Raw genomic sequence first — 14,114 nt, 5'->3', positions numbered from 1 at the left:
AATGCTGGACAAAGATGATGTTCTATTACACCTCTATAATATTCCTCCCATGTATAGTGTTCCTATAGTAGTCTTATAAAATTGTCCCAAATTACTGTAAGACTCCTGTAGGAATATTATTTGTAGTCTCATTGTTTGCTATTATATTTCTGTGTAGTAATCCTGTAATATTGCTATCATATTACAGAAGGTTTTGGTTTTTTTCCCTGGAATGTGATCTAACCTCAGCATGCGTTACTTGCAGGACAAATTGTGTAACATGTACACCAGCAGAGCGCGTGCGTCTGGTCTGAGGTCTAGAACGCAACACATCCTGGGCGGTGCGTTCACATCTGCTCCACTTCGCCGGCATCAGTAAAGTGGAGTAGCTCAGAGAGAGAGAGAGAGAGAGAGAGAGAGGGGATTGTAATGTAATTTCCATGATATATATGGTCGGGACAGCTTTAAAGACACCCTTCTGTTTTTTTGTAGCTGGTCAGCTGATCTCTGACATTTAAAAGTGCTGCTCATTTTTCTCTCCGACATTAACACAGACTCCATTACAGAGAAATAACAGTGTCGTGGTAAGTGCTTTAATATATATTTTATCAGCTCGGAGCATCGAGGCACTTGATTACAAACTGCCATCAGTGTGCCACATCATTTAGTGTCTGTTAGATGTTTGCTGTTGTTTGAAGATGTTTCTGATTCATCTGCTTTAGTGACCAACAGTAATAGAGTTCATTTTATTATTAGCATATACATGCAGCTAATAAAATTTAACTCCTGTATAATAATAATAATAATAATACAGTAGTCTACTTGTTTGACATTTAATTCCCTTACATTTTTTTTCCAACAGGGGGCGAAACGAAACCAAAAGTACAACCAAACATTTGTTTACCAAAATAAACACTTCTCTGATCACGATGGCATCAGGCCAGGTGTGTAAACCTAAAATGATCTGTAGATTTAAGTTGTTTTCCCTTTTCTCCACCGTTATAATATAGAAATATAAACCATGTCACTTTTGTGACGTAACAATGTTGAACTATATTCCAAAAGCACTTGAACAGCGAATATGAAGTGAATGAAGGCAGAATTGAATACTGAACTGAAATTGTTTGTGTCTCAGTTTGAGGAGAAACCACACCTGGGGGACTTGATAGAAATTTCCCGTGGGACATACGAGCACTGGGGCATCTATGTTGGAGATGGTTACATCATTCACCTGGCACCACCCTGTGAGTCTCTTGACACACTGATAAAGAAAATACTTCACCACACTTTATAATGTTTGTTTGTTTGATCTGTAACCGCTTATCTTGTGCGGAGCGAGCTGGAGCCTATCCCAGCTGACCATGGGCGAGAGGCAGGGTACACCCTGGACAAGTCACCAGCTAATTGCAGGGCTGACGCACACATAGACACACAAACAACCATTCACACTCACGGTCAATTTAGAGCCACCAGTTAACCTAACCTGCGGGAGGAACCCCATGCAGACACAGGGAGAACATGCTCCACACAGAAAGGCCCTCATCGGCCGCTGGGTTCGCACCCAGACCTTCTTGCTGTGAGGCGACAGTGCTAACCATGACACCACTGTGCCGCCACACTTTAAAATAAAGCTAAATAAATCAGTTACTACATACAGCACAAAGCATATAGAGCTCAGGCTAAATCTTACAATGTTATAGGTCTATATGAGCATATATTTTTAAGAAGACAAGAAGTTTTTAGGGCGGCACGGTGGTGTAGTGGTTAGCGCTGTCGCCTCACAGCAAGAAGGTCCTGGGTTCGAGCCCCAGGGCCGGCGAGGGCCTTTCTGTGCGGAGTTTGCATGTTCTCCCCGTGTCCGCGTGGGTTTCCTCCAGGTGCTCCGGTTTCCCCCACAGTCCAAAGACATGCAGGTTAGGTTAACTGGTGACTCTAAATTGACCGTAGGTGTGAATGTGAGTGTGAATGGTTGTCTGTGTCTGTGTGTCAGCCCTGTGATGACCTGGCGACTTGTCCAGGGTGTAACCCGCCTTTCGCCCGTAGTCAGCTGGGATAGGCTCCAGCTTGCCTGCGACCCTGTAGAAGGATAAAGCGGCTACAGATAATGAGATGAGATGAGATGAGACACTTAAGCACAGTGAAATTCCTCATCTGCATTTAACCCATCTGAAGCAGTGAACACACACATGCACACACAAATGAGGTGCTTTGCTCAAGGGCACTTCAGCCCAATCTTCAGGTCATGGCTTCCCCGTGTTAACCTAACTGCATGTCTTTGGACTGTGGGGGAGACCAGAGCAAACCCACACAGACACGGGGAGAACATGCATACTCTACACAGAAAAGCCCCCATTGGCCACTGGGCTTGAACCCAGAACCTTCTTGCTGTGAGGCAACAGTGCTAACCCCTACACCACCGTGCTGTCCTAATTTTCATTTTCATCTGAAAAAAGTATAAAAGTTGGAATTAGACTTTTTTAAAGACTTTTTTTTTGGTAAAGGCTTTCTTCAGTGTCATAAACTATGTGCTCAGAGGGAAAAAAATCTGGCCTTTGTGGCACCCAGTCTCTGGAAGTGGAGGAATTGTTGCAACTCTTGTGGGGAAAGGAGCAAATGCTTGCTCAAAATGTATCTTGAAGTTATCAGATGACAGCAGGATTAATTTGCATATTCATAATGTGATCATTTGCATAGCAAAAGGCAAATAGAACAAAACATAGGGGTTTTTTTCATTTAAAAAAAGAACAAATTACAAATTGTTTCTTGTCGAAAGAAGTCATCTTTGGTCGAGACGCTATTAACTATTTATGTCTTTAAGGAGAACTATTATGTAATTCAAGAAAGCAGAGTAAATGAAGCAGTGGTGGTGAGTAGAAAAAAATAAAGCGATGTTATTGGTAGAATAATTTGCTTTTATAACTTAAGCAATATCACATAAGCAAGTGTGTCGTTATACTGAATATCAGTATCACTATATTCAGCAAAATCACACAATTGCAAGTGCAATACTGCTTTATATTCATCACAGTTCTATAAATAAGAAGTTAATATTGAGTAAGTGATCTTTCAGACAGAATATGGCCAAATGTCCTGTTTAATTTGGCTCCGCTAGTGGAAATAGATCCCAAAGAATCCACAATCACTTTATAGCACATGAGCTAGCTCACATTGATTTGTCCATTCCTTTTAAATGTGCTACTGGTAAAGTTAACATCCCTTCTTTCTTTTCATCTTCATCTAATGAACTTTTAAGTCAAAACTAATATTTCTGAAAAGCATCATTTGCCATATCCTCTCCTGCTGTCGCTAACACTACTGTAATAACCATTTCAAACTACCACCCCAAATCAGAAAAAGTTGAGACGAAAATGTTGAAATTAAAACTGAAAACAATGATTTATAAATAATATTTGACCTGTCTTGCGTCAATACAAAAGCACATTATTTGATATTTTACCTCATGAATTTTTTTTTTTCAAAATTAACACATTTCAATTTTGATTCTTGCAACACATTAAAAAAAGTTGGGATGCGAAAGCATTTACCACTTTGTAATGTTGCCATTCCTTCTCACAACACTTAAAAGATGTTTGGGGACTGAAGAGATCAAGTGATATCGTGTTTCAGGTGTAATTTTTGTCCCAGTCTTGCTGCAAACAGGTCTTAAGGTGTGCAAAAGTACAGAGTCATCATTGTCTTTTTTTTTTCATTTCAAAATTCACCACACATTCTCTATTGGGGACAGGCACCCTCTTCTTCCGCAGCCCTGCCTTTGTAATGTGCACAGAATGTGGTTTTGCATTGTCTTGTTGAAATCTCCCTGGAAAAGATGTCGTCTTGAAGGCAGCATATATTGCTCCAAAATCAGACTGTACTTTTCTGCATTAATGCTGCTATCACAGAAGTGGAAGTTACCTTTGCCAGGGGCACTGACTCAACCCCATACCATGACAGACCCTGGCTTTTGGACTTGTTGCTGGGAACAGTTTGGATGCTTTTCATTTTTGGGGCAGAGCACACGGTATCCATTTCTTACAAAAACAAACAAACAAACAAACAAACAAACAAACAAACAAACAAACAAACAAACAAACAACAACAAAAAAAAACCCTGGAATACTGATTCATCTGACCACAATACACTGTGTGATGGTCCATCCTAAATACCTCTGCGCCCAGAAAAGTTGACAGCCCTTCTGGACACAGTTATCATAAGGCTTCATTTTACCTCAGTAAAGATTTAACTGGTATTTGTAGATGTAACTCTGTATTGCAGTACTTGACAAAGGTTTGCCAAAGTAATCCTGAGCCCATGTGGTTACAGTGTTATGCAAAAGTTTGGGCACGCCTGGTCAAAATTGCTGCTACTGTGAACAGTTAAGCAAGTTGAAGATGAAATGATCTCCAAAAGGCATAAAGTTAAAGATGACTCATTCCCTTTATATTTTAAGCAAAAACAATTTTTTATTTTCATCTTTTACATTTTCAAAATGACAAAAAAGGAAAAGGGCCCGAAGCAAAAGTTTGGGCACCCTGCATGGTTAGTACCTAGTAACACCCCCTTTGGCAAGTATCACAGCTTGTAAACGCTTTTTGTAGCCAGCTAATAATCTTTCAGTTCTTACCTGGGGGATTTTCACACATTTGTCCTTGCAAAAGGCTTCCACTTCTACAAGTATCTTGCATGCACTGCTCTTTTGAGATCTATCCACAGATTTTCAATGATGTTTAGGTCAGGGGACTGTGAGGGCCACGGCAAAACCTTCAGCTTCACTTGGCAAAGTGGAAAACTGTTCTGTGGTCAGACGAATCAAAATTTGAAGTTCTTTATGGAAATCAGGGACGCCGTGTCATTCGGACTAAAGAGGAGAAGGACGACCCAAGTTGTTATCAGCACTCAGTTCAGAAGCCTGCATCTCTGATGGTATGGGGTTGCATTAGTGCGTGTGGCATGGGCAGCTTACACATCTGGAAAGACACCATCAATGCTGAAAGGTATATCCAGGTTCTAGAGCAACATATGCTCCCATCCAGACGACGTCTCTTTCAGGAAAGACCTTGTATTTTCCAACATGACAATGCCAAACCACATACTGCATCAATTACAGCATCATGGCTGCGTAGAAGAAGGGTCCGGGTACTGAACTGGCCAGCCTGCAGTCCAGATCTTTCACCCATAGAAAACATTTGGCGCATCATAAAACGGAAGATATGACAAATAAGACCTAAGACAGTTGAGCAACTAGAATCCTACATTAGACAAGAATGGGTTAACATTCCTATCCCTAAACTTGAGCAACTTGTCTCAGTCCCCAGACGTTTACAGACTGTTGTAAAGAGAAAAGGGGATGTCTCACAGTGGTAAACGTGGACTTGTCCCAACTTTTGAGATGTGTTGTTGTCATGAAATTTAAAATCACCTAATTTTTCTCTTTAAATTATACATTTTCTCAGTTTAAACATTTGATATGTCATCTATGTTCTATTCTGAATAAAATATGGAATTTTGAAAACTTCCACATCATTGCATTCCATTTTTATTTACAATTTGTACTTTGTCCCAACTTTATTGGAATCGGGGTTGTACAATGGGAGACTATAAATGAAGAGGAGGGGAAAAGATGTGTGATGGAGAACGAGATAAGCCGAGAGCAGAGTTGCTGATAATGAGGACAAGAGCAGACGAGGTTAAAGTCAACCAAATTTTTCTGCAATTACACTGGCTTGCACAACAAAAGAGTCTAAAGAAAACAGTTAGCATTGGAGAGATCTGAACTGCTTTAAAAAGTTGATGCAAAGATTGCTTTGCTGCTTAAGGGGTATTTATGTTGCATGTGAGCCACTGTGATTTTATAAAAGTTAGAAAACCGTAACCTTCCAAGAACAACACTGTACTACACAGGTTGGAGTTTTGCATGACATCTCTTAAAACTATCAAAATGACCTATATGGCAATTTTATAAAAATATTCCTGTCCTAAATGACAGTGTTGAACACACCACATACAGTGGTATGCAAAAGTTTGGGCACCCCTGGTCAAAATTGCTGCTACTGTGAACAGTTAAGCAAGTTGAAGATGAAATGATCTCCAAAAGGCATAAAGTTAAAGATGACTCATTCCCTTTATATTTTAAGCAAAAACAATTTTTTATTTTCATCTTTTACATTTTCAAAATGACAAAAAAGGAAAAGGGCCCGAAGCAAAAGTTTGGGCACCTTGCATGGTTAGTACCTAGTAACACCCCCTTTGGCAAGTATCACAGCTTGTAAACAGCTAATAATCTTTCAGTTCTTACCTGGGGGATTTTCACACATTCGTCCTTGCAAAAAGCTTCCAGTTCTACAAGTTTCTTGGGCTGTCTTGCATGCACTGCTCTTTTGAGATCTATCCACAGATTTTCAATGATGTTTAGGTCAGGGGACTGTGAGGGCCAGGGCAAAACCTTCAGCTTGTGCCTCTTGAGGTATTCCATTGTAGATTTTGAGGTGTGTTTTGGATCATCATCTTATTGTAGGACCCATTCTCTTTTTAACTTCAACTTTTTTACAGATGGTGTGATGTTTGCTTCCAGAACTTGCTGGTATTTATTTGAATCCATTCTTCCCTCGACCAGTGAAACGTGCCCTGTGCCACTGGCTGCAACACAACCCCAAAGCATGATCGATCCACACCCATGCTTCAGAGTTGGAGAGGTGTTCTTTTCCTGGAATTTGGCACCCTTTTTTCTCCAAACATACCTTTGCACATTGTGGTCAAAAAGTTCTATTTTGATTTCATCAGTCCACAGGACTTGTTTCCAAAATGCATCAGGCTTATTTAGATGTTCATTTGCAAACTTCAGACGTTGAATTTTGTGGCTAGGACGCAGGAACGGTTTTCTTCTGATGACTCTTCCATGAAGGTCATATTTGTTCAGGTGTCGCTGCATAGTAGAACAGTGCACCACCACTCCAGGGTCTGCTAAATCTTTCTGAAGGTCTTTTGCAGTCAAACAGGGGTTTTTATTTGCCTTTCTAGCAATCCAACGAGCAGTTCTTTCAGAAAGTTTTCTTCATCTTCCAGACCTCACCTTGATCTCCACTGTTTCTGTTAACTTCCATTTCTTGATAACATTACAATCTGAGGAAACAGCTACCTGAAAACACTTTGCTACGTTCTTGTAGCCTTCTCCTGCTTTGTGAGCATCAATTATTTTATTATTCAGAATGCGAGGGAGTTGCTTAGAGGAGCCCATGGCTGTTGATTTTAGGGACAAGTTTGAGGAGTCAGAGAATTTATACAGCTTTGAAATCTGCATCATCTGACCTTTCCTAACGAAGAATTTGAACAAGCCACAGCTCAATAAGCTGATTAAGGTCTGGAACCTTGGTAAAAGTTACCTGAGAACTCAAATGTATTGGGGTGCCCAAACTTTCGCATGGTGTTCCTTTTCTTTTTTAACTCTCCATCCTGGATCTGAGTAACATATTTCCCGATATTTCACTCTGATGATGTCACTCCCAATGTTTTCCCACTGATTAGATGCGCATTGTCAAAATGGTGAACTGGTTCAAAATTAAAATTCTTTTGATTAACTTGTGTATTTTTATTGTAGATGTGTCCATATAACAAAGAACATTACACCGTGGTGCAAAGATATGAAGTTTATCTTATGTTGAAAATTTGAAAATATTCGCTTCGCTTCACTCATATGTTCAGCACTCGAAGATAAACTTCATATGTTCATACAAACATGTAATATCCTTTATGCATAAACATCAGTATTATATCAATTTTCTATTACGAGACACAGTTCATATTGTCCCTGTGTTCACACCGTAGCTGAGCACGCCCACGCTGGTGCCTACAGCATGATGTCTGTGCTGCATGATAAAGCAGTGGTGAAGAAAGAGCAGCTCTGGGATGTGGTTGGCAGCGACAAGTACACCATTAACAATCTACTGGATGAAAAATATGATCCACGTCCCATCCACGTGATCCTTCAGGAAGCACACAGCCTTGTGGGACAGGAGCTACCTTACTGCGTGGTCAGAAAGAATTGTGAGCATTTTGTAACAGAGTTGAGATATGGGAAGGCAGAATCTCGGCAGGTACGAGCTCAAACTTATGTATTTTAGGTCGCATATCTTGAGTGAGATATGTATATCATGGCCTTATTTAAAATGTCAAATAAATAAGCTGTTATGATTATTTTTGTGGTATTTGCAGGTGCGGAAAGCTGCGATCTGGACAGGAGCGGGTATTGCCACAATTGTTGTAGGATTACTTGCGCTGACCATTTTTGGCTCAGACAACAAAGAGAAGAAGCAGAAACAGTGAAACCTCAGACGGGGAGCAGCTGTAAAGACGAACACCAGCAGGCCTTCAAGCTGGACCTAAATCTTCTACCTTATGCAGTAAAAAGCCAACCACTTAATAGGATCTAATTCAGGAAGTCAATAACTCAATCTATCTACAAATCAATAAATGTATCTCTCATGACCTGATCTCAGCAATAAGGTACAAGTGTATAAGCCAAAACCAATTTACAGTTTTACTTAATGGGATTTTGATAAATACATTAAAAAAATTGTATAAAAGGTCTATTCTGGTATACAAAGAGTTAAAATGGAGTTTAATATTGTAGTTCAAGAATGTAATGCAAGATACAGAGCAGGGCTTATCTCTAATAAAATTTACTACCAAGAGAAGTCTAGAAGCCAGATCTAGAAACACGACTGTTAAAAAATACAAGTTGACCCTTTGTCTTCCAGTCCAGCATCTTCTGTTCCTGAGGAACTACTAATTTAAGTCATGGGTTGAAATCATTGTTTAATAAGCTTGTTGTATAGGGCCTAGCGGTCACATACGTGGACAGCACTTTTTAGAAATTCAGAACAAGAATCCACATATGTGGACATACTTTTTCTCAAAAAGTACATATCAAAGATGATGCTTAGTTTTTATTCTAATCAGGTTCTAATAAGCCCAAATAGCAAAAAGAAATAAAAAATGCATGTAAAAAAAAACAGCTTGGGTCTTAGGAGGTTAAATATAAAATGAAACTGTTTGATCAAGTTTATATGTTCATGCTAATTCACTTTTTAATGTCCAACTGTGCTTCTGTTTAATTATACAACTACTGAATTCTCCATTTTGAATGGTCAGAGGATGTTGATTAAATTTTCTATAACAGCAGCTCTGACAGTAGTGCTGGCTATAATTCATGTCAGATAATAAATGCGCTCATTTTAACGTTATAGTTTATATGGTAACAATTCACAGGAACTTAGAGTTGTGGTCAGAAGTTTACATACACTCATGGATATGAACGTCGTGGAAGTATTGGGCTTTCAATGATTGCTTTAAACTGTTCTTGTTCAAGGGATGAATGATTGTATAACATACATCTAATAGGAAAAAACAATAAAGAATTTGGGGCACAAGCTTTAATTTATTTTCAGGTTTCTGAAATTAATATAAGGTCAAAATTATACATACAGGGTCAAAAATATACCTACACCAACTTTGATTATTAAATTCAGTGATGCTGAAAAGTTCCAGAAGGTCTTAAGTAGCCAAGGTCTTTTAACTTCCTGTTAGTGACCATGACTGACTACAACTACAGGGGTAGAAATAAGTCAGTTTTTGTCATTGACCAGAAGGATAGCTAGATTAGAAATCTACTTGCCCTTCCAGTTTCAGTGGCCCTTCAATCTGTCTAGCGTGAGATCAGGAACAGACCAAAGAGGGGTCAGAGTGAGGACTGTAAATCTAGAAATAGTAGTGACCACGTTATTTTAGCCATTTTATAAAACTGAAAATTCACTAATATCAAAGTTGTGCTAGTAATAATTTTGGTATAATACATTAAAAAAATGAGAATTTACCAGGGCGGCATGGTGGTGTAGTGGTTAGCGCTGTCGCCTCACAGCGAGAAGGTCCGGGTTCGAGCCCCGTGGCTGGCGAGGGCCTTTCTGTGTGGAGTTTGCATGTTCTCCCCGTGTCCGCGTGGGTTTCTTCCGGGTGCTCCGGTTTCCCCCACAGTCCAAAGACATGCAGGTTAGGTTAACTGGTGACTCTAAATTGAGCGTAGGTGTGAATGTGAGTGTGAATGGTTGTCTGTGTCTATGTGTCAGCCCTGTGATGACCTGGCGACTTGTCCAGGGTGTACCCCGCCTTTCACCAGTAGTCAGCTGGGATAGGCTCCAGCTTGCCTGCGACCCTGTAGAACAGGATAAAGCAGCTACAGATAATGAGATGATATGAGAATTTACCATCATTCTATGGTTCCATTATTAGGCAAATCTAGCAACTTTTCCAAAAATGCTCAAGTCTCCTGTCCCAAGTCTCCTCTCTAAGTCTAACATAAGTGTAATATACCTTCTCTTTCAGACAAGATCACTCATTATTTAGCAGGTTATTATTTATAGTTTTGACACCAGCCTGCAGTAATGTATTTTTCTGCATTGGTTTCGTCATTAGACAAATTGTCATTTCAGCTGAATTAAAATTGAAACTGTAAAATAAGTGCAAATGAAATACACAAGATTTCATGAGAAGTAAAATCACCTGCACCGTTAAGTGACATTTGAATGCCTTAGTAAAATGACTCAACTGTCTGTATTTCTTCTCAAAGCTCTGTGATTGTGAAGTGCAAATTCAAGCAATGCAAGTCCTTTTCATTTCCTGTAAACGTTGCTTTCGTTTCTCCATCCCTTCTCCTCATCACTGGGTAAGCCAGAGAACAGATCAGATGTCCGATTTGTCAAAAGTAAGGCCCTCCTTTGTTTTTTGTGGCTGGCAGCTGATCTCTGACATTTAAAAGTGCTGCTCATTTTCTCTCTCTGACGTAAACACAGACTCCATTACAGAGAAATAACAGTGTCATGGTAAGTGCTTTAATATATATATATTTTATCAGCTCGGAACATCGAGGCACTTGATTACAAACTTCCGTCAGTGTGCCACATCATTTACTGTCTGTTAGCGGCTGAATCTAATCAGCAGTGGTGTCCATTTCTGATGTTTGAAGCCGTTTCTGATTCATCTGCTTTAGTTACCAACAACATTTTATTATTAGCATATACATGCAGCTAATAAAATTGAACTCCTGTATAATAATAATAATAATAATAATAATACAGTAGTCTACTTGTTTGACATTTAATTCCCTCACATTTTTTTTCCCAACAGGGGGTGAAACGAAACCAAAAGTACAACCAAGCATTTATTTACCAACATAAACTCTTCTCTGATCACGATGGCATCAGGCCAGGTGTATAAACCTAAAATGATCTGTAGATTTAAGTTGTTTTCCCTTTTCTCCACCGTTATAATATAGAAATATAAACCATGTAACTTTTGTGACGTAACAATGTTGAACTATATTCCAAAAGCACTTGAACAGCGAATATGAAGTGAATGAAGGCAGAATTGAATACTGAACTGAAATTGTTCGTGTCTCAGTTTGAGGAGAAACCACACCTGGGGGACTTGATAGAAATCTTCCGTGGGAAATACGAGCACTGGGGCATCTATGTTGGAGATGGTTACATCATTCACCTGGCACCACCCTGAGAGTCTCTTGATACACCTATAAAGAAAATACTTCACCACACTTTATAATGTTTGCTTGTTTGATCTGTAACCGCTTATCTTGTGCAGGGTGAGCTAGAGCCTATCCCAGCTGACCATAGGCAAGAAGCAGGGTACACCCTGGACAAGTCACCAGCTCATTGCAGGGCTGACGCACACAGGGACACAACCAACCATTCACCATAACTCAATTTAGAGCCACCAATTAACCTAACCTGCATATCTTTGGACTGTGGGAGGAAACCCACACAGACACGGGGAGACCATGCACATGTAATATCCTTTGTGCATAAACGCCAGTATTATATCAATTTTCTATTAAGAGACACAGTTCATATTGTCCCTGTGTTCACACCGTAGCTGAGCACGCCCAAGCTGGTTCCTCCAGCATGACGTCTGTGCTGTATGATAAAGCAGTGGTGAAGAAAGAGCAGCTCTGGGATGTGGTTGGCAGCGACAAGTACACCATTAACAATCTACTGGATGAAACATGATCCACATCCTATCCACGTGATCCTTCAGGAAGCACACAGCCTTTTGGGACAGGAGCTACCTTACTACGTGTTCAGAAAGAATTGTGAGCTTTTTGTAGCAAAGTCGAGATATGGGAAGGCAGAATCTCGGCAGGTACGAGCTCAAACTTATGTATTTTAGGTCACATATCTTGACTGAGATATATATGTATGTCATGGTCTTATTTAAAATGTCAAATAAATAAGCTGTTATGATTATTTGAACTTGGATACATTCACATTATTTTTGTGGTATTTGCAGGTGCGGAAAGCTGTGAACTGGGGAATAGGAATGAGTGTTGCCACAATTGGTGCAGGATTAGGTGTGTGGACCATTTTTGGCTCAGGCAACAAAGAGAAGAAGCAGGAACAGCGAAACCTCAGATGGGGAGCAGCTGTAAAGACAAACACCAGCAGGCCTTCAAACTGGACCTAAATCTATGCAGTAAAAAAACAACCACTAATAGGATCTAATTCAGGAAATCAATAACTATCAATAAAGGTCTATTCTGGTATACAAAAGTTAAAATGGAGTTTAATATTGTCGTTCAAGAATGTAACGCAAGATACAGAGCGGGGCTCCAAGCATGATCAATATCTAATAAAACTTACTACCAAGAGAAGTCTAGAGGTCAGATCTAGAAACACAACTGTTACAAACAGTCTTTTGGTCAGGAACAGACCAAAGAGGGGTCAGAGTGAGGACTGTAAATCTAGAAAGGAGTAGTGACCACGTTATTTTAGCCATTTTATAAAACTGAAATTAACTAATAAAAGTTGTACTAATAATAATTTTGGCATAATAAATTTAAAAAAGGAGAATTTCACCATCATTCTATGGTTCCATTATTAGGCAAATCTAGCAACTTTTCCAAAAATGCTCAAACTTAAGGGCACTAGAATTAATAGATTTAAAAAGTACTTAAAGAATGCTGTGGCGGCACGGTGGTGTAGTGGTTAGCGCTGTCGCCTCACAGCAAGAAGGTCCGGGTTCGAGCCCCGTGGCCGGCGAGGGCCTTTCTGTGTGGAGTTTGCATGTTCTCTGTGTGGGTTTCCTCCGGGTGCTCCGGTTTCCCCCACAGTCCAAAAGACATGCAGGTTAGGTTAACTGGTGACTCTAAATTGACCGTGAATGTGAATGGTTGTCTGTGTCTATGTGTCAGCCCTGTGATGACCTGGCGACTTGTCCAGGGTGTACCCCGCCTTTCGCCCGTAGTCAGCTGGGATAGGCTCCAGCTTGCCTGCGACCCTGTAGAACAGGATAAAGCGGCTAGAGATAATGAGATGAGAAAGAATGCTGTACAGTTTTTTAAATGAAGTAGCTGAGTAGAATCTCATATCATCTCTAGCCACTTTATCCTGTTCTACAGGGTCGCAGGCAAGCTGGAGCCTATCCCAGCTGACTACGGGCGAAAGGCAGGGTTCACCCTGGACAAGTCGCCAGGTCATCACAGGGCTGACACATAGACACACAACCATTCACACCTACGGTCAATTTAGAGTCACCAGTTAACCTAACCTGCATGTCTTTGGACTGTGGGGGAAACCGGAGCACCCGGAGGAAACCCACGCGGACACGGGGAGAACATGCAAACTCCACACAGAAAGGCCCTCGCTGGCCACGGGGCTCGAACCCAGACCTTCTTGCTGTGAGGCGACAGCGCTAACCACTACACCACCATGCCGCCTGAGTAGAATATATTACAGCATATTTTAGCCACATTATGTCGAGAGTGCATGTAACTGTGATATCTGAAATCATTGATAATGCACTGTCCAGCCCTGTCAATTTTTGGAGTGGGGGGCATTTTGGGGGAAAAAAAAAAAAAAAGAGTAGAAGGCAGACTCAAAGCATAAGCAATGCCATCACCATGATGCATTTTCTTGGAATACACTCCAAGAAAATTTTTAAAATATAGATGTAAAATAGTGCTGAGTGATCCAGAATGCAACATTTGCATCTCAGATTAAATAAAATGTTTACAGCATTATCTTGAACTCATGATTTAGGTGGGTAATATATGAAAAACAAAATTAAGTATAGC

General features: G+C 40.2%; 1 protein-coding gene and 1 pseudogene across 1 annotated transcript; both read left to right on the top strand.

Moving 5' to 3' along the window:
- The first annotated feature begins 310 nt into the window (after positions 1–310).
- LOC132890821 (phospholipase A and acyltransferase 3-like) lies at positions 311–9,412 on the top strand. The gene is made up of 5 exons (XM_060928080.1): positions 311–563; positions 842–923; positions 1,115–1,223; positions 7,802–8,070; positions 8,189–9,412. The coding sequence occupies exons 2-5, from the start codon at positions 909–911 to the stop codon at positions 8,297–8,299; spliced, it is 504 nt and encodes a 167-aa protein (XP_060784063.1). The 5' UTR covers positions 311–563; positions 842–908; the 3' UTR covers positions 8,300–9,412.
- A 91-nt stretch (positions 9,413–9,503) lies between these two features.
- LOC132890822 (phospholipase A and acyltransferase 3-like) lies at positions 9,504–12,692 on the top strand (annotated as a pseudogene).
- Positions 12,693–14,114: the final 1,422 nt, after the last annotated feature.

The sequence above is a fragment of the Neoarius graeffei genome, chromosome 8, assembly GCF_027579695.1.
Source record: "Neoarius graeffei isolate fNeoGra1 chromosome 8, fNeoGra1.pri, whole genome shotgun sequence".
NCBI classification, from domain to species: domain Eukaryota; kingdom Metazoa; phylum Chordata; class Actinopteri; order Siluriformes; family Ariidae; genus Neoarius; species Neoarius graeffei.
Note: the sequence above shows the minus strand (reverse complement) of the source record. Positions and strands in the feature narration are given on the sequence as shown.

Excerpts from the sequence above, each read along its gene's own strand:
- LOC132890821 (XM_060928080.1), top strand. Across the intron at positions 1,224-7,801 it reads CATTCACCTGGCACCACCCT|CTGAGCACGCCCACGCTGGT; the intron begins GTGAGTCTCTTG and ends TTCACACCGTAG. Across the intron at positions 8,071-8,188 it reads GGAAGGCAGAATCTCGGCAG|GTGCGGAAAGCTGCGATCTG; the intron begins GTACGAGCTCAA and ends TGGTATTTGCAG.